Source organism: Megalops cyprinoides, chromosome 12, assembly GCF_013368585.1.
Source record: "Megalops cyprinoides isolate fMegCyp1 chromosome 12, fMegCyp1.pri, whole genome shotgun sequence".
Classification (NCBI taxonomy): domain Eukaryota; kingdom Metazoa; phylum Chordata; class Actinopteri; order Elopiformes; family Megalopidae; genus Megalops; species Megalops cyprinoides.
Genome location: NC_050594.1, coordinates 9,973,987 through 9,995,769, shown reverse-complemented (window position 1 = coordinate 9,995,769; position 21,783 = coordinate 9,973,987). Strand labels below are relative to the sequence as shown.

At 49.0% G+C, this 21,783-nt stretch overlaps 1 protein-coding gene across 2 annotated transcripts in view; it reads left to right on the top strand.

Annotated features, from left to right (window-relative positions):
* mboat2a (membrane bound O-acyltransferase domain containing 2a) overlaps positions 1 to 21,783 on the top strand; it is a 72,950-nt gene that overhangs the window by 35,430 nt on the left and 15,737 nt on the right. The window contains exons 2-5 of one of the 2 annotated variants that reach the window (XM_036542024.1): positions 3,677 to 3,822; positions 8,319 to 8,396; positions 18,534 to 18,629; positions 20,432 to 20,487. In XM_036542024.1, the coding sequence (XP_036397917.1) occupies positions 3,677 to 3,822; positions 8,319 to 8,396; positions 18,534 to 18,629; positions 20,432 to 20,487 (376 nt within the window). Of the gene's footprint in view, positions 1 to 3,676; positions 3,823 to 5,279; positions 5,298 to 8,318; positions 8,397 to 18,533; positions 18,630 to 20,431; positions 20,488 to 21,783 lie in introns of those variants that run through there. The other variant, XM_036542025.1, reaches the window with a different exon arrangement.

Sequence of the window (21,783 nt, the reverse complement as noted above, 5' to 3'; positions counted from 1 at the left end):
CAAAGAAACAACCTGAGCCGATGCAAATATAACTAGAAGGGAAGTGCTAGGGTTCTTTGGCAGCAGCTCATGAGCCACGCTGAGTGCTTGTAGTAGAAGCAATGACAATATCTATCTATGCTTGATCTATCAGAGAGATATTCTAGCGGGGCACCATGTAGTTGTATATGGGAAGGTATCATGTAGAGTGGTTTGCCCTTGACAGGATGAAAAAGCTGATAAAAATTCATAACTTGGTGAAGGCAAAATAGCATATATTTCCTCTGAGTCTACGGAGCGGGACCCCCTAAATACTGGTGACATGATCTTTATCTGTGTCTTCTTTGGCTCTCACTGAATCTGCAGTTCCAAAGCCGTCCCTCTGCTTTTCTCTGTCCAGCCGGCTGATCCCAGGTCAGCTCTGACCTGCTGACTGATGTCGGAGCTCAGGCAGCGCCCAGCTGTTTCCCAATCAGTGAAGGATGCAGCAGGAGAAAGGGAGGGGGAAATGACTCCTGCGGGTGTGGCTGTGCTGAGGGTGTTGAGAGAATGTGGGTCTGGGGAGGAAACAGCTGAGACTGGTCACAGCACGGTGTGCCCCAGACTGCACCCTAGTGGCAAAGGGTGGAACACTTTGTGACAGTGATCACGGGGGCATCCCTTTTCTCCAGCACCGCTGACCTGACAAAGGGCTTAAATCAAAGCCTCTTTGGTCAGAATTAAGCTGCACATTAGAAAATGAAAGGAGCACCTTACACACTGTGCGTAACGCACGCCCACGCTCCACCCTGGCGGTGGCAGCTCCCGGGGGCATCAGCGTCACTGGCAGCTCCCGGGGGCATCCGCGTCACTGGCAGCTCCCGGGGGCATCAGCGTCACCGGGCTCCGCACGGCACTGTCCAGCGCAGTGCCTGTAGTTTCCTCCTCCTGTCTGTCGGGCCGTGCTGCGCAGTTGTTTCCCGGCCAGGGGCTCGGTGTTAAACCTCCCGCCGTCCCCCAGCGTGGTCCCTGGCGGCAATCCCGCTGCTCTCATCCCCCGTTTGATCCCATGGCGCTGTCACGCAACTGCTTTGATGTCCACAGAGCGCGCTGCCGTGGCGACCCCCCGGTCACGCGACACCAGCGGAATGCTCCGGATGCTCTGGGTGGATGTGAGTCGGGTGTTTCTCTTTCCGTCTCGTTCCCACACTACTTCTTTTCCTTGTGCTCGCTACCTGTGCAGGGTGGAAATGCATGTCTGTCTCCAACACTGACCTGAGGTCAGCGGTCTCTGCCTTTCCTGTCTCACAGGGATCATGTAACTGGTATTCTTTGCGATGCAGGGTGCTCTTTCGGTCTCTCTCCACTGTTGACGGAGGTGACACAAAGTGGGGCGTTTGCTTCAGGGGCCTGATGGGGAGAGGTGCACACATAAGCAGAAAGCCAATCAGAGGAGCCTTCAGTTTTGGGAAAAGATTTTGCAACTGTCATCACGGAGACACTGGTTAGTCTGATGTTGCCATGAAGGAGATTTTTTGGGAGTCTGCTGCGTTGCCTGAGAGAGAGAGAGAGAGAGAGAGAGAGAGAGAGAGAGAGAGAGAGAGACTAGATTCAGAAACACCCGTTACGCATTGACAAGGTCACATGCATAGCCATATGTGTGATTGAGTCTGTATGTGTCTGTTGTCATGACGACCTGGTCTTTTTGTCATGGCAGATTACGAGAGAAAACAACATGAAACGGAGGCTAAGAAACAGCTCTTCTGGAATATCTGTTTCTGATAGCTGTCCATTACCAGCGTTGTGAATATGTATTATCATCCCACCTCGCCCTTGGTGCCCCTCGTTTCCTCTGAAATTCATTGTGCCTTGGTGTGTGTAAAGCCTGGTGTGCCACTGATCGCTGGGAGTCCACACTGCATGCTCTTGCGGCTTTTGTTATCACGTCTTTCATAACATCTGTTTGTTAGGCACCATGTGGAAAAGGGCAGGGGTTGGTGATAGCACAAAAATGTAAATATTCCTCTCAAGCACAGATATCTGCTCCCGTGCACACCCCCCCCCCCCCTTTGGGTACTTCCATCTGCCACTCTGGGCCAGGCCACTGCTCCGGTCAGCTCCTAATTACTTAATTGACCCTATTAAGTCAGTTAAACTCTGCCCGGTTGTGTACATTTTATGGGAATTTTTGTTTGTGTGGAATTCTTATTCTTCAGAGCTTAAGTTTCAAGTTGTAACCCACATACTGAAGAAATGTTCTGCTGCCTTGTACTTGGAGGAGCGCACTGGTTTCAGTGTGTATGACTGCTGTAATGAACCAAAGGGCCTTACTGGGGGAAGCTGGCTGGGAGAAAAATGAGCCAGCACACAGCACTAACTTTAAGGCCCACAGCTTTCAACTGGAGGGCTACTCATGTGCTGCCAGTAGGCGCAGTTCAGCTCTCTCGCCCATAGGGCTGCAGGTTCAAATCAAAGTGCTGCACAGCTGCTGTACCTCGCAGACATTGAAAGGCAACCAAGCATTGCTCATCTTGCAGGAAATGCGTTTTGTTCAATATCTTCTAAGCTGCCTCAAACTGTTACATAAAGGGGAACTTACATTCAGTATGTATCCCGCATGACTAAATATAACACCATACGAGATGAAAATATTGCAGATTGGAACTTACACCCCTACTTATGTATTTTTTTCCTTCCAGCTGTCATATTTCAGAATGATGGCTTGACCTGTACAAAAATATAGCAAAATACCTTCAGCCAGCCACAGGACACTCATTTGAATATGAATGAGGACAGCGCTGTTTATCTCAGTGAGGCAGGGAAATGACAGTGTCCTTGCGTGCGCTCCATGCTCTCAAATAGTCTGGCAAAGATCAGAGTCCAAAGTCCAAATGCTGCTAATTATCCCAGTTTAAAGAGTGCGGCGCGCTCAAATTCAGGCATGGCTCCGCGCCACGCCTATAAAGTGTTTACAGAAACAATTACAGAGAGTCGTTCTTCACAGAGTGGCCCTGTGGTGCCCTTTTGGATTTATAAGTCATGTTTGAGCATGCATGGTTTAATCTCAGATGTGGATTAAATGTCTTCATACTGTTTTCAGAAAAGGGCAACAGAAAAAAAGCAATGAAAACTGAATCAAGTAATGAGAAGACCAGAAGAAACTGCCCGTAGTGTTTCCTGAGTATTAAAGAGGTAATTTGGATAAATGAGAGACTGCAGTCGTGGGCTCATTTGTAATAATGGTCCTTCTGCTGCCTCCCTCTTTCCTTTCTCTCCCTCTCCCTCTCCCTCTCCCTCTCCCTTCCCTTCATTATCTCCCTCTCTCTCTCTCCCTCCTCTCTCTTCCTCTCTTTCTGTCTTCCACCTCATCCCTTAACCTCCCTCCCTGCCTGTACCTCTCTCTTACTCCCTCTCCTTCTCCCCCATCTCTTTCTCCCTCTGCCCCCCTCCTTCTCTCTCTCTCCCCCCAACTCCTTCTCCCCCATCTCTTCCTCTCCTCCCTCTTTCTCCCCACTGCCTCCATTCCCTCTCACCTGTCCCCGCCATTCCCCCCCATCCTCTCTCCCTCCCTCCCTCCCCCCCCCACCCTCTCTCCCTCCCTCCCTCCCTCCCTCCTCTCTCTCACCCCCCCCCCCCCCACCCTCTCTCCCTCCCTCCCTCCCTCCCTCCTCTCTCTCACCCCCCCACCCCCCCCCCCCCATCTCCCGTCCTCTCTCAGGTGAACTTCGTGGTGTGCCAGCTCTTTGCCCTGCTCACAGCCTTCTGGTTCCGGCTCTATCTCCACCCCAAGAAGACCAGCCCTGTGGTGCGGCATGTGGTGGCCACGCTACTGGGCTTCTACCTGGCCCTCTTCTGCTTCGGCTGGTGAGCACCTTGCATTCCTCCTCCCTCACACAGCATGGCCCGCGGGTCCTTTTTTGGGGTAACCGAGCCCCAATTGTAAAGCCGTTCACTTTAGAAACGGGACCTGGCCTCTTGGTTGGCTGCCACCTTGTTCCACAGGGCAGCTGGGTGAAGTCAAGAAATGCAAGCTGGGCTGTTGTACTGCCAGATTTGACGTTCAGTCGTGGAGTGTATGTTTGATCTGAAAAAGGGGATCATCCTCATTATAGCTTCATTTCTTCTTAAAGTGTGACTTCTGCTTAACTTGTCAGTTTCTTGTAAACAATTCTCATCGAATGACTGTATTGTTAGTGTCTAAATAACAGATATGTCAGGCTTGTCCTAGACATTAGTGATAAATCCTTCCCTGGCTGCTCTTTGTTTTGAGGTGAGTCAGAAAGTCAGGAGGAGTTGGTAAAGGTCCATTTTCACTTCATTTTGTGGTGGCAAGTACGTGCACTCTAAATTCCACAGAACTGGTCCTGAGGGCACGCTGTTCATTGAAACTGAAGCTCAATTAATTAGGTTTGATTGTGCTGTTAATTGGATACTGAGATGGGTTTGTCTTCCCCTGACAGGTAAGTGCTATTAGTCTTCTGTGAGAGAGAGTACATGTGTGGTGTGGAGGGTGTGGTATCAGACCCTTTGCTAAGCCTCGCCCCTGAATAGCGTTTGACCCATCCTATCGTAGCGATGATTGCTACCTGCCATTTTTCAGACAAACCATACAAGTAACGTAACTCATTTACTGGCATAACACTCGTCGCTGTCTAACAAGTTGTAAAACTAGATTTAACCATCTTAAATGGAGCTCCTGGGGCATCTGTAATAGTGACTGCAGGAACCAAAGAAGTTGGAGGGAGCATTTTTGTTCCATTTCCAAAACACAGGGCTAACCAGTCTTGTTATCACTGCAAATGTTAACTTCACTGTAAATGTCCTAGTATTAGCTTTACCTGTTGTTAACTTAAACAAATGTAGCTTGGTAAGCGGCGTAACAGTCATTTCAATCCTGGTCCTACCTGTGCTTATTTTTTAAATGTTGTTATAATGTGTCATGGATGTAGCCCTCAATAGCATAAGGTAGACCGTTTTGCCGACAATTAGATGAAATTAAACATGTTTTTCCAAAAGCTGTTTAGTACTTCCTGAGGAAGTTTGCTCAGGAAGATGGATATTCTCTCCATTGTTTTGCTGCAGTGTACATTGCGTGGGTTACGATGCTTTTTCCTACACAGGAACAGTAACTTAGGGGGGTGGGGCTTAGCAAAGGGTCTGTCGGTAACACTGTTTATTAAAGACTTTAATTAACTATGTGTTACTCGTTTGAATTTACTGAGCAACCCCTAAAGCTTAATTGAGACCTGGACTGGATCTGAGGGCTGAACGTGGACACCCTCGGCTGTTTTTCTGTCAGCACAAACACACCAACAACACACCTCAAGGACGCGCAGCAGGTGACTGTTGGAGTGTCAACACCATGTCAGTATTCAATCAACAGCTCATTCAAACCTAACTAAACAAGAGCTTTGCTGGACCGACTGAAGAGTGAGGATACAAACCACAGCTGCAGAAAACTCACAGATAACTCACTCCAGGTCACTTTATTCTGCACTGCCTATCTCTGGACACAATCAATTTTAATAACTAGAGAAATAGATCCAGCCGAGGCAAATGGAACTATGAAATGCACCCAGAGGTTTCAGAGGAGGGCTGCCAGCGCTTTTAATTGCTGCTGTAAAACATTTCAACTAATTGAATGAGACACATTGGCAGAGACATATTTAAGTGTTAAATGGTGTTTTGGCAGGCTGCAGTGTGTGTATATCTGTGTGTGTGTGTGTGTGTGTGTGTGTGTGTGTATATGTGTGTCTGTGTGTGCATGCTTTTTTTCATTTGCGGACATTAATCCTGAAAGGAACTGCAGTGCTTAGCAGACATGAAAAGGTGGAAGAACGTTTGTAATATAAATCTGCAGCCTCTGGCCTCTCGTTACAACATGCTGAATTACAGCTCCTCCTCTGTGCGGATGGATGACCTCACCCTGTTGCTGGCCGTGGAACAGGGGTCACGGCGGTTCCGAAACTCGCAAACACTCTGTGTATTCGGCTTTGTGTCGTTCTTCGGTCCTGTGACTGCTCCGTGGCAGCGGTGCTTTTTTGCCGCGCGATGCCGTCAGGTGTGTCCCCATAGGGAGGCTGTGTTCACCGAGGCACTGCGGTCCCATTGTCATCATTTTATCGGAAGCGTCAAACAGGATGTAGACGCATGACTAAATTCCAGTAAGACAAAGAGGAGCTTTTAAGTGAGCACAGAATCTCTCTTTCTCTCTCTCCATCCCTCCCTCTAACCCTCCCTTTCTGTCTCCTGCTCTCTCCCTTCCCTCACTCAATTTTGATTAAATATGTTGCCATAGCAATTGTACATAATAATACACTACAGTCTCTCATCCTCTTTCCCTCTCCCCCCCTCTCTGTCTCCCTCTCCTCATCTCCCTCTCTCATGGAATGAGGTGTATCAGCGGGAACAGTTCATGCTGTTGGAATGGTTCATATTATGAGTGCGCAGTAGAAGCAGTAGGAGGGGCCTTCGGTGAGCCGGTCCTGTGTGGTGGCAACAGGAGTGCATTGTGGGACAGTGGTGGTGCTACTGCCAGAATGAGAGTGAGGGTGGTACCCCACCTCCCCATTTCAGTGGAGGCTGGTGGCATGTTGACCCACAGTTACTGAATGGAGATACTGAGTTTTGAGAGGAAAAAATTCACTTTGTGTCTCAGGTTTGGAGTCCATTGAGTGGGTCACCTGTGTACATGCTGTGTCTGCAGTGCAGGAGTGGGGGGACTGAGCGGTGAGTGTGCTCTGGGAGGGGCGGCTCAGCCAGAGCATGTTAAATGAGGCTAATCTAGATTGGAAGGCCCGGACAATGGAGCTTCTCTGTTGCGATTCAGTGCATGAATCACGGTCAATTAAACCCGGGAGTCCCGTTTGGTTTCGGGATGAAGGGATTTGGCCCTGCCAGGGGGCTTTGGGGCAGTATGGATGGCATTACGACAGAAAGGGAAAGGCCGTGGTCACGGGCAGCTAGGGGCCGCTGGCAGCAATGAGCTCTGGAGACCGCAGAGATTGTATCTGCTGGTCGAGGTCTATACTAGAGAGCACAGAGGTGGTATCTGCTGGCTGTTGTCAGTATTGGAGACCACAGAAGTGTTGTCTGCTGGCTGTGGTCAGTATTACAGCTTACACAGATGATATCTGTTGCTTGGGGTCATTGGTAGAGACCACAGAAAAGATATCTAATGCTCTGCAGTGTGGCGTAGTGATAAGGAGTGGGACTTGGCAGAGAGAAAGGTTGCTCGTTTGATTCCATGCTGGGGCACTGCCATTGTACGCTTGGGCAAGGTACTACAAGGTACTTTGGGTACAAGGTACCCAAAATTGCCTCAGTAATTATCCATCTGTATAAACGGATGGTATGTAAAATTGTAACCTCTGTAAGTTGCTCTGGATAAGAGCATCTGCTGAATGTCAATAATGTAAATGTAGTATGCTCACAGACAATTTTAACGTTAATGAGACTATGAAACTATGATTTGAGGTCTGAAACACAAGGTCATGGTGTCCTCTTTTGTTGGACATGCAGATCTTAGCTTTCGCTCCTTGGACGAACAATGTTGTGCTGCAGTGAGAAAACTTTGTGTGTGTGTGTGTGTGTGTGTGTGTGTGTGTGTGTGTGTGTGTGTGTGTGTGTGTGTGCGCAGAGTATGGTGAGTATCTGAGAGTGTCTGCCCTAACATCAGTTCCCCATGCCCACGCTCTGCTGTTTCCCTGAACACAGCGTGGAGATCTCCCTCCTGTGGCCTGTTGGGCCAGCGCTCTTCTTGTAAAGGTCACGGCGTGTTTGGACCAGCGTGCACCCCATAACGGTTCTGTTGTGTTTGTGGGTTATAGTCTCCAACAGCAGCCTGCCATGGGTCCACTGGCAGACCATGACACACAGAGGGATGAAACCTGTGTGAAACAATGGCTATTTTAGGTAAACAGGATGACTGTGTTTGTGTGTGCGTGTTTATGTGTGTGGACAGGTAATGACAGGAACAATGGCTGTTTTGAGAAAACAGTGTGAGAGTGTGTGTGTGTGTGTGTGTGAGAGTGAGAGAGAGAGAGAGAGAGAGAGAGAGAAAGAGAACATGTGCCTATGAGTCCTTGATTCCATTGTCAGACTAAACCACAGTTTTTTCACCTCACGTGCATCTTTTAGTCCAAAAGAACATACAGAAAAGTTATTTTACATGATTGCAGTTGTCAGTCTCTTGCTGGACTCATCCAGTTGGCTTCCACAGTGTGACCAGGTGGCGAGACGATGCTGTCCTGTGGGCGGGGCTTGGTGAGGTGCAGACACAGACGCTGCAGTGCGCTTTTGTTGGTGTGGAGTGTGAAAGTGAAGTAAAGCACCTGCTTCCTTCCCTGTGTGTGCCGCAGGTACGCCTTACACTTCCTGGTCCAGAGCGGGCTCACCTACAGTATCATGATCTTCGCTGGACTGGAGCACATGCACAGGTGAGCGATGAAGCGAAATGCTCCGGGCTCGCCCTCGCTCTCCGAGCCGTGTTCGCGCCCCTCCCCTCTCTGTGGTGCGGGTACGAGTGAGGTCGCACCCGTTGAGAGATGCATGCAACCACAAGGCGTTCACGCTCTCCTCCCCCCCCCACAGGGATGCCACTAAAAATACCATGGTCACGAGTGAGGGAGAGGGAGAGGCGGAGAAGGGGAGAGAGCGTTATTAACCGGAATCAACCGGATGCCATCCGAGGTTGCTTTGTTTAAACACTGAGCAGGTTTGGTGACGGTTGCTTGTTTTTGTAGATTTTTTTCACAGGGCTCTGTAAGCGGTAAGGGTGAGTGCATGAACAAAGAGAGCAGCACGCAGACGAGTCAGAGAGAAGAGGGCACTCCATTAACCTATTGAATTAATCAAATCCAATTATAACAGCGCACTTTTATTCTTAAAACAAGGGACACTTGGAGAAATACTAGAAAGGAATCAGAGATAAAACAGGCGGTTGTTGTAGGAATTGTGGTTCAGAATCCGTTTTAGCCATAGTGGTTGTTTTCACATTATTTATAGCCAGGGGACATTTGCTACAGTCAAGTTGTTGTCAAACCACAAACATCTGGGCTTAATGTGTCAGTGAACAGTGCATGCCATGTGACCGAGCTCAGTGATGTCACTTCCCTTGTGGCGTGGAGCGCTGCTTTGGGCCATGAGTAAGGTTTTTGTGGGGGGCCAGATTAGACCGATCAGGTCTTAATCGCCTGAAATTCATTAAGGAAGCTTTAATCGAGTAATTAACCTGGCACCTGGCCTGGCCTCCGCATGATGAACTGTGTCCTGTCACGACCGGTCTTTTTATAATTAGACCTCAGTGGGAGTTCAGGGGCATCTCAGCAGGCTGGTTATTAGGCACTTAATATTTTCCCCTCTGAATGTAATTTTAATTTAAGGGCGACTACATTTATATGTCTGAAGATTTAATAAAGCTGGGCTTTTGAGCGGTTTGTCCCCGGCAGCGAAAGGATGAAGCGGAGGTAAGACTGAGGACAGGCTGAAATTGGGCACACTGACTCAGTCTGTCAGCAGTGGAGCTTTGGCTCCGCAAGAGGTCACCCGTCCGCTAACGCTGCCTGGGCCAGACCAAGTCTGCCTCGGCCTGCCTTTTGCACAGTCCCCCTGTGTGACGCACAGCATGGTGACCAGGCCACATTGAGAGGGTTTGGTGACCGTTGGAGGGGGCAGGGTTTTGGTTTTGACTGACAGCTGAACGGGTGCTTGGTGAGCCCTGACCACAGAGCTGGAACTTTGAGCCAGCTGCCACTTCTGCACCGGGGGCGTGGACGTGGGATTAGAGAAGCTCCAGGGTCACCCAAGGTGTAATTGCGGTTTCGGCTACACGGCGGGGCAGGTGAGGACTTTGGCCGCTGCCTGGGATCCTCAAACGGGACACCTGCAGGAGTTGCAGCCAAACTGAATAATCAGAGGCTATATTAGTAACACGGGTCAGCTGAAAATGGATCTTTGCCATTACTGACAGCAAGGCAACTCAGCCGTGCTTTCGGAGGGCTGCGGTGTCTGCAGGGTTACTCTGCCCTGGCCCTGCTGCTCTGTAATGTTTGCAGATCTGCTCTTCCCTGGTGCTGGAGGGCTGCAGTGTCCACAGGACTACTCCACCCTGGTCCTGGAGTCTGTCACTGTATTGACTGAACCAGTTCAGCTTCCCTCTCCGCTTAATTTGCTTAATTCAACCCTATATTGGAATCAGCAGTTGTATGCCATAGCAGGCATGTCTCACGGCAACACCACAACAGAGGAACGCAGTCCTCCAATACACTTCAACGCAACCAAGGTCTCACCCTCACACTGCAAGTCATACTTGCATTGCAGCAGAGAGGGTGATCATTGGAGGACAGGCACTACTCTACTGACATCATCTGAGCAGCTCACAGGTGCCTTTGCCACTTCTCCAGGTGCCTTAGCCACTTCTCCAGTTCTGAGGGTTACAGAGGTGTAAAAGGGGCTGGGATCACTGCCCTCTGGGACCGGAGCCGTGCGGCCCTGCGGGTGCTGTGGCCAACCACAGAAGGTCACCTGGAAGGTCACGCTCAGCTGTAATTGGGCTCCTTCTGAGGGCTGGAGGGCTGGAGGGAGAGATGTCTTTGCAGTCTCTAACAGCTGACTGGCCTCTTGCAGAATGCATCAAAGGGTTTCTATTTTCAAAGTGACAGAATGTTAAAAAAGGCTAACATATCAAACCAGATGAAAAGAAGATGAAAAGATATGATGGTGTATAAAAAGCACTGCGAGCGATAACCGTCAGTGTGATGTGTGAGGGTGAGTGCTGGTTAGCGTATTAGAGTGTGTGCGTTTGTGTGCTATCTGGAAGTTTTGGTCAGTCCCCGAGGCTAGCTTTGTACTGCCTTCCCCTCTGTGCCCCACTGATTGAAACATAGATGTAGATACAGTGTAATACAGACTGTAATATTGACTGTAACCCCCTGCAGCCCGTGTATGTGAATGCACGCCCTCATTGGAGGCAGCAGTCCCAGGATTTAGGCACCGCCAACCTCGGAGTCGGGCTCTCAGACAGACCCCGCGGCTTCTGTCTGTCAACATTCTGCCGTCGCCGTGGAGATGAGGGGAAGAGCAGACCCACGGGGGGGGCAGATGAGGTTTCACATTTCCGAAAATTCTTCTAATCTGTGAACCACTGTTTACAGCGCAGATGAAGGTAAAGATCCTATTGGAGGGAGATGCTGAAAGTGTGGAAATGGCAGCTTAATTTGCCTGCTGCTGCTGTACTGCAAGAGAAGAGGAACAATAATTATTATAATACAAACTACTGTAATTTATTACTTGTGGGACCGTTTGGTTTGGAAGTGGGAATACTTTTTAGTTTAACTGTTCTTGTACTTTTGTTCTTAGTACATTTTTTTTTCAAGTGTCTCCACAGCTTTTGGAACAAAAGGTAACTTGTAGAGCAAATAAATTAGTTATGGATTTTAATTTGAGAGGGAGAGAGAGACAGGGAAAGAGAGAGAGACAGAGGCAGAGAGAGACGGAAGGGGAAAGAGGGAGAGGGAGGGGGAGAGTAAACAAAGATGACTTGAGTTTTGAAGAGGCTGTTTCAGTAGTAGATCTATCCTATCTAGGGCACGAAGTCATTGACCAACAGGTCTGAAAGCCACCACACAGACATTTTCTGGAGGTATTACATAAAGTGAGAGAGCGGGAGGGAGAGGGAGAGAGAGGGTGCAGGAGGCAGGGAGGAACAGAGAGGGAGTGAGGGAGAGGAAGAGATCCATCCTTTACCTTTCCCCTGTCATGCTCCATCTCTGTGTATTATGAATTCTTTAACCTCTGCTCTGGAGCAGGGCTCTGGGCTGTAGTGCAGGTTCCTGGACGGTGTTAAACACAGCTGATCGATGGCGTCCAGAGCCTGACGCCGCAAACTTTGAGCGGACCCTCGGGACCGAGTACGTCTTTGCAGAAATGAAATGGATCAGAGCAGATAAACACAGGCGCGGATCGATTCCATTCTCCAGAATCCATTCTCAGCAACGGACTGCAGATAAATAACACCCCGTCCTTCCCTACAGCCATAGCTACACGTTTCTCCTGTCCTCAGGGTCTCAGCCAATCGCCCGTCTCTCTCTCACGTTCCAGTTAAATTGGGTCAATTTTACACTAGCCTCCGTGAGGCACAGTTTACTGCTGCTACGAAGAAGTCTCAGAGCCGCCCGAACAAGGGCTGCATTGAAGGGGAATCAAAGGGACACTTTCCTCTGAGGCCCCCTCCTGGCTCACGCTGCGTCCGGCAGTATTTCAGTTCTGTCGTTTAAGCCGCAGCTCTGAAAATGTCCTGCTCGGCTGTCCTGTCCTTTGTGCGAGAAGGCCGTTGGAATAATGTTCTGGTCGCCCTGGTTATGCGTGAGAAAGGCAGGAAAAGAACATTCTGGAGCGGCTGTCCCGTCTTCCGCGATCTGTGATCTGTCCCGTTCTGGCTAGGAGCTGGGCTGCTGGGCGAGGAGTCACGTGCCATGTCGTCACGGTCAGCCTGCTCTGATGGGTGGCATCGCCGCGGTTACGATGACCTGAACCATGGAGTCTGTGTGTGCGGCGGGGTCACAACCTGACTAGTACAACGTACAATGAACTCAGAGCGGGAGGAGAGAGAGAGAGTGAGAGAGGGAGAGAGGGAGAGAGTGAGAGAGAGGGATGCAGAGGAGAGGGAGAGAGACAGACCTGCGGGGGTGGGGGGGGGGCTTTGGAGATAATCTCCGATTGATGATTACACACACTCTGAAGCGTAGGAGGGAGGTGACAGGGCCGAAATAGGAAAAGGCCCAGGGTGAAGACCCAGACCGGCCCTGTGCTAGAAATGGATCACAACGCTGGCACCTCAATGACAGCGAGTAAAAACATGGCTGCCCCGGCCTTTTCCTGACGCCTGCATTATACACGCCAGGGCCATTAGAACAAAGTGCTTTCCTTTTCTGTCCCATTGTAATAAAGTAATCGCCGCTGTACGGGGTGATAAATCAGAGGGGCGCTCCGCGAGGCCTCCGTGGGAGACAGACGCTGGCCCTCTCAGATGCGGCTCTCAGACGGGCCCCGCTCTGCTCCCCCCCCATGCCGAGCGGGGCGCTCCGTCCGCCAGCTCGTTTGTGAACGAATCCTCGGGATTGAGCGCCTTGGGGAGTCGCGACGGTGTCACGGCTGCCAGCGATCGCTCCTGCAGAAATGCTGGCCGGAGGCGAGGGGGGAGAAGGTCATTTTTGGCTCTCGTCAAAACCCCTTGCTGTTATTTTTGTCTGTTTCGCTGATGACTAATAACGAGAGGGGGGCTGTTTGCGGCCGAGCGGCGGTCTGGCATTTATAAAACGTCCTCCGCGAGGAGCCTTGCGATCTCACATTCAGCTGGGTGCTATTCTCAGCCACACTCAAAAGATCTTTTCCAGCATCTTTCAGGCGTGTTTTCTGAATGCAAAGTGTGTACCTGCCAAATTCAGCACGCACAAGGAAGGAAGTGAATTCCTCTGTATTGAGTTTGTGGTATGTTTTCGGAAACTACTTACCAGATCAAAATTAGTGTCTCTCTCGCTCTTTCACACACACACACGCACACACACACACACACACACACACACACACACACACGCACGCATGTATACACACACACACACACAGGTGTGGCTGGTTTGAGTTGGGGGCAGCATGGTAAGTAAGTGTTGTAGCAGTGCTCTGGATTTCCCATGGATCATTCCTGCTGCCTCTGGGGAGAGTGCAGAGCAGGGGGTGCTGGGCCGATCTGAGCTCCAGCATACAAATGTGCGTGTGCATGCATGTGTGTGTGCGCCTGTGTAAAACCGCATCCATGTGAGACTGTCTGTGTGAAACTCTTGTGTGTGCATTTGTGTCTGTGTTTGTAAGTATGTCTTTGTGTGCACGAGAGTCCTGCTCCTTCAGTGCTGCTGGCCAGAACAGCAGACCTGGTCTTTGCTAGAGAGCTCTCCTAAAATTAGCGTGTTTGGGCTCCTAGGGGGGCAGAGATCCCCTGTCCTTCAGTCCGCATCGGGCCCAGCTGCGGCTCTGTGTCTGTGGGGAAGCGGTCCACTCAAGATCTGGGCCCCAGCTGGGCCTCAGTTCTGTAAGGAAGCTCCAGCCGCCAGCAGTGCTGTGGATTACAGGACTGTAGGCCCCGTCACTCATTGTATTCCTCCATGGTAGGAAAAAACCATGTCACCAACAAGATAAGGACCAACACATTTCCCCCCTTCAGCTGGCTCTTGTGTTTTGTGATACCGGAGTGGTTTTCATGAGAGGCTCCATTCTAGGCACTCTCAAACAAACCACCAGGATAATATTGGCCCGATCCCACCTGCAGAACACCTCTCTTCCTCCTTCCTTCCCCCTCTCTTTCTTTATATTTCCTTTGTGTCCCTATTCCTTTCTCTCTCTCCCTCCTCCTCTTTCCTTTCTTCCTCTTCTTCCCTCACTCCTACACACTCTCCTGCCCCTAGTCTCTCTCCCCTCTTCTCCCTTGTCCCTCCTTTTTTCTTTGTTTCTGTCTCTCCAGTCTTTTGCCCTCGCTGTCTTTCTCTCTCTACCTCTCCCTCCCTCTGTCTCCCGCTCTGAAATCCAGTTTTCTCGGCTGTAATTTTCAATGTGCTTTACTGACGTGACAGTTCTTCCAAAGCAGAGGTGGCAGAAAACAGCACGTAAGTAATTATACACTTAATGTCTGACAGCTCTCAAACACACGAATCAGAGGAGAAACACTGATGCGAACAATAATCCTAACAGTAATTAAGACTGAAGAATGAAACAGTGGCCACAGAAGAATGACAGTACGTGTTTTTTTGTAATGTGTGTCCACACAGACACAGGTCGTTCACTTCCTGTGTTTGCTCTCTGGTGATTGCAGCTGCATTTGCAGCAGTGGTGGAAGGCCCACCGCATGACCTTTGTCCATTGAAACTGCTAATACGTAGGGGCAAAGTGGGGAAACCTTTTCCTTTTCTCGGTAGAAAACCTGAATTTTTGTGTACTTCTTGTGACGCGGAAGGAGGTGCATCTCTGTCTCCACCTCTCTTGTGATCACATGACCTGTGTTCTTTGGGTCGATAGGTTCTCTGTCTCTGTCTCTGTCTCTCTCCCTCTCTCTGTATGGATATCACCATGGATACAGTGCACCAAGGGGGTGTATTTTGCGTCCTTGCAACCATCTGCTCTATCATTACTAGTTCCCACTTAAGCCTAGTTAAAGTAATGAGTAAAGTCCGTACAAATCCAACAAAGTGAAGCTGCATAGTAACGCCTGAGTTCTGACTGAGGTGTGTAGGCACGTTCTCACATTCTGCACCATTTCTGCTGTGATTTACTAATGTATTGGCCTTCAGTCATTCAGCCATTTCATCAGTCAAACCGTTATCTCTTCATTGATCAAAAGAATGGTGATCTGAGGACTTACTTGTATCTACTGCCTACCACTCCCCAGCACAGCATTTACTGTGCATCCTGCCTTAGAGCTACCGCCACCATCGTTTATGTTGTCTTAGCCTGGGTGTTGAGCAAACATCAGGTTCACTTCATCTTTGCACATTATTCCCAGTTACAGCAGGGCAGGGAACACAGCCTTCTGTATGTTGTCACCCCCCAAATGCGTTCATTGACTGAGATCGACAGACTTGCAGAGTGCGACTTTAATTTGCACCTTTAAGTTGCATTTTTGGAATGCGCTGGCTGGAGTTGTGTGACCGTTTTGATGGCTTTAAACTGCACCCTCGCAGGCTCCTTCCACAGCGTCACCCCGCAGGGGACAGGCGGCTTCGTGCGTCACGAAAAAAGTGTGTGAAATCACAGCAGGCCGAGAGGCCCTGCCCGTCGGGGGCCCGACCAGCGACAGACGGCGAGTTTCGGCAGCTTGTTGGAACTTTCAAGACGTGCAAAAGGTCCCTGTCAGAACTGTGTCAACCCCTGAACTGCGGTGCGCTGTGATTGGTGGAAGTACGTCACTCGCAGAGTTCTGTGTGTGCGTGTGTGTGTGCGTGCGTGTGTGTGTGTGGAACTCTCTGTTGGGATAGGGTTAAAGTGTCGAGAATACTTGCCATGAATCCAGGAAGGGAATGTTAAGGAGATGTCACCAAAGCTACTATTGTATTTCTGGCCATATGTACGTCCAGTATTCTGCTCAGATTCTATTCCATGTGGGTCCAGTATTCTGCTCAGATTCTATTCCATGTGGGTCCAGTATTCCTGTTTTTTGTCAGCCCTGTCTGGTGTTTCACTGACCTCATCGTTCCAAAGAGATGCACTGAGCAAGTGAACCTATGAAAAAACTTGGAAAGAGTCAATTTGTCATACAGTACCCCTTGTTTTTTATTAGCCTGTGCAGTAGCCTGAATGTTGTTTTATTTTATTGCTGTGTTTATGCTCTGCTGAACATTTCTGTGCTTTGGCAGTATTTACGTAGGACGTATTTCTTGCCAATAAAGCATTTTAAACCTGAGAGAGAGAGTATGAGAAAGAGCATGAGAGAGAGTGAGAGAGAAAAAGAAACAGGATGAGTGAGTAACCAACAGTTATTGTTAATCAATTTCTAACCAATCAATTTTAACATTATGTTAATTAGTTTAGATTTGTTGCCATTATTTATTTATTTGTTTTTTTTCTAATCGTGGTATTATATGACTTGCATCGGCAATAACTACACATATTATTTCATGCCAATAAAGCAACTTTAAATTGAAAAGTATAAAATGAAGACAGAGAGGGTGAGAGTGAAAGAGAGATGGGGGCCCTCTTTATGACTCTCTCTGTCTCTGGACAGGATTCAGCTGCAGATGAACAGCTTTAGTGTGTCTGGCTGACCCTCCCCTGCTCAGGAGAGAGGGAGGGGGGCAGGAGGGGAGAGGGAGGGGGGCGGGAGGGGAGAGGGAGGGGGGCAGGAGGGGGGAGGATGCTCTCCCACACCGCTAATCCCGCAGACCAGCCCTGACAGGAGTCTGAATCCCATCTGAAGCACAGTGAGGCAGCTGGGGGAGAGCGGAACAGGCAGAACTGGACGAGCAGCTGTACCCAGTACAGCGGAGAGAGTGAGAGTGCCGCGTCTGTGTCGAAACTCATCTGCCTGAATCCGCCCGTTTCCAGCTGTTAACAGAAACCAACTTCAAATCCACCTGTTGTCAGTTATATATGCAACTGAATTCAAATCCGCCCATTCTCAGTTATGAATGGACCCAGGTTCCGATCTCCCAGATTTCAGTTATGAATGGAACTCAACTCAGATCCGTCTGTTTTCAGCTGTGAATGGACCCAGATTCAAATGTGTCCATTTCAGTTATGAATGGAGCTTAATTCAAATCTGTCCAGTTTTCAGTCATGAATGGAGCAAATTGAAATCTGCCTGTTCAAGCTTGGAGTGCAGCCAATGATTTTGTGTCGCCTTGCCCGTTTCCCCTGCAGGTTTGGGAATGTCTGAAAGTGTGCCTTTCACCGCAGGATAAAGGAATGGCTTCCGTATGACTCCCAGCAGGAATCACATGTCATGCGACAGAATGAGGGCCTAGATCTTATCCTCTGTGTGACTGCTTTCAAAGTGCTTCTTTAAAAAAAAAATCCCACAAACAAACCAAAGCTTTCTCCATTCTTAACTTTAAAGAAAGAAATGAAACCCTTCTGTTTTGTTGCTCCCAGACCGTTTAGTTGGTTTGACTGCAAGTTGCGGTGGGAGCCGTCTATGCAGGGGAAGTCAGCCAAGTCCCTTTGACCGTCTTGACGTAGGGCTTGTATCCTAGTCAGCATGCCTGTGTGCACATGCAGGTGTGTGTGTGTGTGTGTGTGTGTGTGTATGGAGTACAGAAGCTTGTCTTAATGGAGTTCTGGAATACGGAATAGAGCTGAAATACAGGGGTCTACCAGGAGTACTGCAATACTCCACATTATTTCCTTTGACAAAGCATTTTGGGGAAAAAAGAGATGCCTTATGACTTCAGATTTCCTCACATTTTGTACAGTGCTGCGACCCTACTGTGCAATACTGAAACCTTATCTCAACGAGTCAGCCAGTTAAAGAGGGTGTGGGTTTGAGGTTCAGTTTTATGCCATTAGGTGACAGCATTTGATTGTTTCCCCTTCTGGGATAATGTTGCTTTGGGGAGTGTAGCTTTGTGCTGTCAATCATAGACTCATTGGGAATGATCTGATTCAATCAAATTAAATATCATTGTCACAGATATTATATAATGGCCAGATACTCATCTCCTGTGTGTCTTCCTTTGTCCTCTGTCCAGGAGGTTCAGATTGGTACCAGGAAGTTCTGGTGCTGTTTGTGTTCCTATACTGACTGCACATGTTCTGTTTTAGACCACACCCCTTCTTGAATATTAATGAGCCAACAAACCAGAGCCCTTGTACCTTCAACAATGGCAGAGACAAAACTTTCAATGTGAAGCGCACTGTGCTGGCAGTCTGGTCATTATGGGGGAAAAGGCATTGATTTGTGCACATCAGTGAGTCATTGGTCACAGCTGATAGCTTCAAGCATTGGAATCTTGGTCTCTCTCCACTGTTGGTTCCCTCTGTCCAAACTGAACCCTGTGGTTCCCTCAGCCTGACTCAGTGCCCCTGTTTTCCCACAGGTACTGTTTCGTGATGGCCCTGGGGTACCTCAGCTTTTGCCAGATCACACGGGTCTACGTCTTTGACTACGGCATGTACTCCGCTGACTTCACAGGGTGAGTCCCATCTCCCTCCAGCAGGGGGCACTGTCTCATATGTTAAGCGCGTACAAAACAAAACCCCAAGGGAACTTTCTGTACACCAAGCATTTACAAATTTGCCTTGTGACCTTTTGCTTGATATGTCCATGGGAGGTCCAACAAGAAATTTTCGTTGGGTTGAACTTACATACTTACCGACCTTCTGCATTAAAACTTTGTTGAATGGATGGGATCTGTGGCGGTATGCTTGATGTTTATACAACCAAAACTAAGTGTGTGTAAATTGCACAGTTAATCACAGAGCCATGTGTCCGCAGGGAATAATGCGATTAAAACACCTCTGTCACCTCTGTTATCAAGTTTAGCTTGCCACATGCATTTGCAGTGAAGTCCACAACACACCTGTTCCACACCTCCACCTGTTCCACACCTCCACCTGTTCCACACCTCCACCTGTTCCACACCTCCACCTGCTCCACACCTCCACCCATTTCCACACCTCCGCCTGATCCACATCTCCCCTCAGTCCACACCTCTATCTCTTTTAAATTTCTTAAAAGATGGGCCTTTGAAATGGGCCTTACAGAGTGGTGATACAAGGCCAAAATACATAGCATTTAACCACACTTGTCTCTTCTAGACATTTTTCAGAATTAATGGGTGAGCTCTGGGATAAAGTTGACATCTGGATGAAAGAAATTGACTTTGACTGTTTGACCACTTTGCCCAAAAATCTGACACAGTCTGTTCCCAGAGCAATTTTCTTGCTTGTCACACGCGAAGGCATCTGACGCAAACTGTCCTTAGAGCAGGGTTCATTGTATCAGAGATAAACTGCCAAGCCCAGCTGGGTGAAAAAGAAAAAGCTTTTGCCATGCTCACATTTCTTTATTGTAATTCCATCTATCTTTTATTGATTTATTTTGAGGAAAATCTAACAAGACAGATACATGAGCGTTTGCAGCGATATCTCTGCCAAAGCAGCCTCAGTAGCGATGATGTAAGGGTTGACCTGAGATGACTGTCCGGGCTGGAACCGGAGAAGGGGATGGAGTGCAGTTCCATTTGTTGGTACGGCAAAACCTAATGAATAATGCACAATGCTACAAGGGGCGAGTGTTGCAGTCGTGAAAACAGAGCCCACCGAGGGAATCTCTGGGGAGGAGGTGTGTCTGTGTCTGTGGAGGGGGGGAGATGGATCGCTGGTGTCACAGAGTCAGTGACAGGGGCTCGGGAAGTTTGGACTTGCTTAAGGGCTCACATTGCACAGACCAGTATTGCATAGTTCGGCTCTAGATTTCCGGGCGGAACGATACGGAGGGGATGGGTATCAGGCAGCACCGCCTCACGCAGCTGCTGTTCCTGTTTTCATTAATCCCCATTGGACACAAGGGAGATGCGGGAGCCGCGGGCAGCGAAGATGGAGCACTGGGCCACTTCAGCCTTTCTGAGTCAAAACCGCACGGCGTCCGCTTTGTTCTGAGTTAAATCTCCACGGCTCCTGCTGTGTTAAAATCGTGTGGCGCCCGCTGTCTCCTCAGATTGTTCTGATACGACTTCAAGAGAAGGATATAAACACAGCAGGGTGCCAAAATGAAGCTGCCAAAATAAAAATAAACAAAAGATGTGATATTTTGGGTCTCTCCCTACTGTGCTCACAGAGCCGGTGTCTTGGTGCTCACAGTCCTGTAGAGGTCAGAGAAGCAGCAGGCAGTGTGGCGTGGAGTGATGACATCACGGCAGTCTAGCCCCTGTGTTTGTGGGCAGTGCTATGACTGAAGGTCACTAACTCCCCCATTCTGTGCTGTCTCCCGTAGGCCCATGATGGTCATCACTCAGAAGATCACCAGCTTGGCGTTTGAGATTCACGACGGTAAGGATTCCCTCAGCCGTCTTTTCCTCTAGAAGGTGTCCTGACTGTTTTGAAGGACAGTAGTTGTCTATGGAAGGCATCTGATTTTCCAGATCACTTCCTTCCAGATGCTTTCATGCCACACTCAGGGATCAGATAAGGGAGATATAGCTCATGATGTAAGGAAATGTTCTCACTTTTCCACTCAAAACAACAACTACAGGAACAGCGCTTTGCAAGACATGAATACTGAAATATTTAATATGCAAGAAATCCTCTCACAAGTGCTTCTGCTTTTTCTTTCTGATCCAGACATGCAGGATATAAGTACTTTCCACAGCTCTGTAGAGCAGAAATATAGTGATCTGGTAGTACACTTGACCGTAAATTGTATGAAATTCATTCCAACGGCCATTCAGACATTAAATGTTGTGTGATTGTACAGCTGACCACCTTTAACAAGGACAGAAAGTGTATGCCTACCACCTGACTTTGATACTGAGTCTTACCAGGTGAAACTTTTCATCTGTTTTGTGGTGTTTTGTGTCTTGTTTTATGTCCTGGCATTGTGATTTGTGTTCCATCTTGTTTTTCTTGGTTTTATCATCTGTTACGATCAATTCATCTGTTGCAGTTCCTAGTCTCTCCCGAACACTGTTGAGTAAACATTTGTGTTTCCGTCATCTTGTGTACAGTTTGGCCTATGAGACTGCAGGCTGTAGTACAGACGCTGAGATTCTCCGTGCACCGTTAGACAGGGAGGGGGGAGGGGCCAGAGCGGTGCCCCATATCCCTAGCAACAGGCCTCTGATGCTTCCACAACTCGGGACACAGGTGCGATAAACCAATCAGGGAACTGGAACGAATTAACGATGGGGAGATGGACGGCGTGGCCGTGGGGATTAAAAAAAGGGGAGATAAGGCCCTGGCAGCTCCGCTCACAGAACACTCATCCCAGTGTCACAACATCTGCGTTGCGTCTGGAGAATCTCTGCTCTCCAACAAACAAAAAAAAAACCTGCCCAAATGGCAATGTTAGTTATGGCATGAATGTTATTCATTTCTTCTCTTGTATCATCAAAGCCTCTTAATTTGCTGTCATTTCGGATTGCCTGCATTATTTAATCACGGCGTTTCTCCCTTGGACCGCACTTCAAACGGGAGGCGCTAATTACCGCAAAAGAGGGGGGGGGGGGGGGGCGCGAACCGCACTTGAACTTGAACTCTCGGCGTGGCTGTTGTCGGAGTGAAATATGAATTTGGAAAGGTCTGTCTCCGGGGAGGGCAGGCGAAGGCACGCCTCAGCGCTGAGAAGAC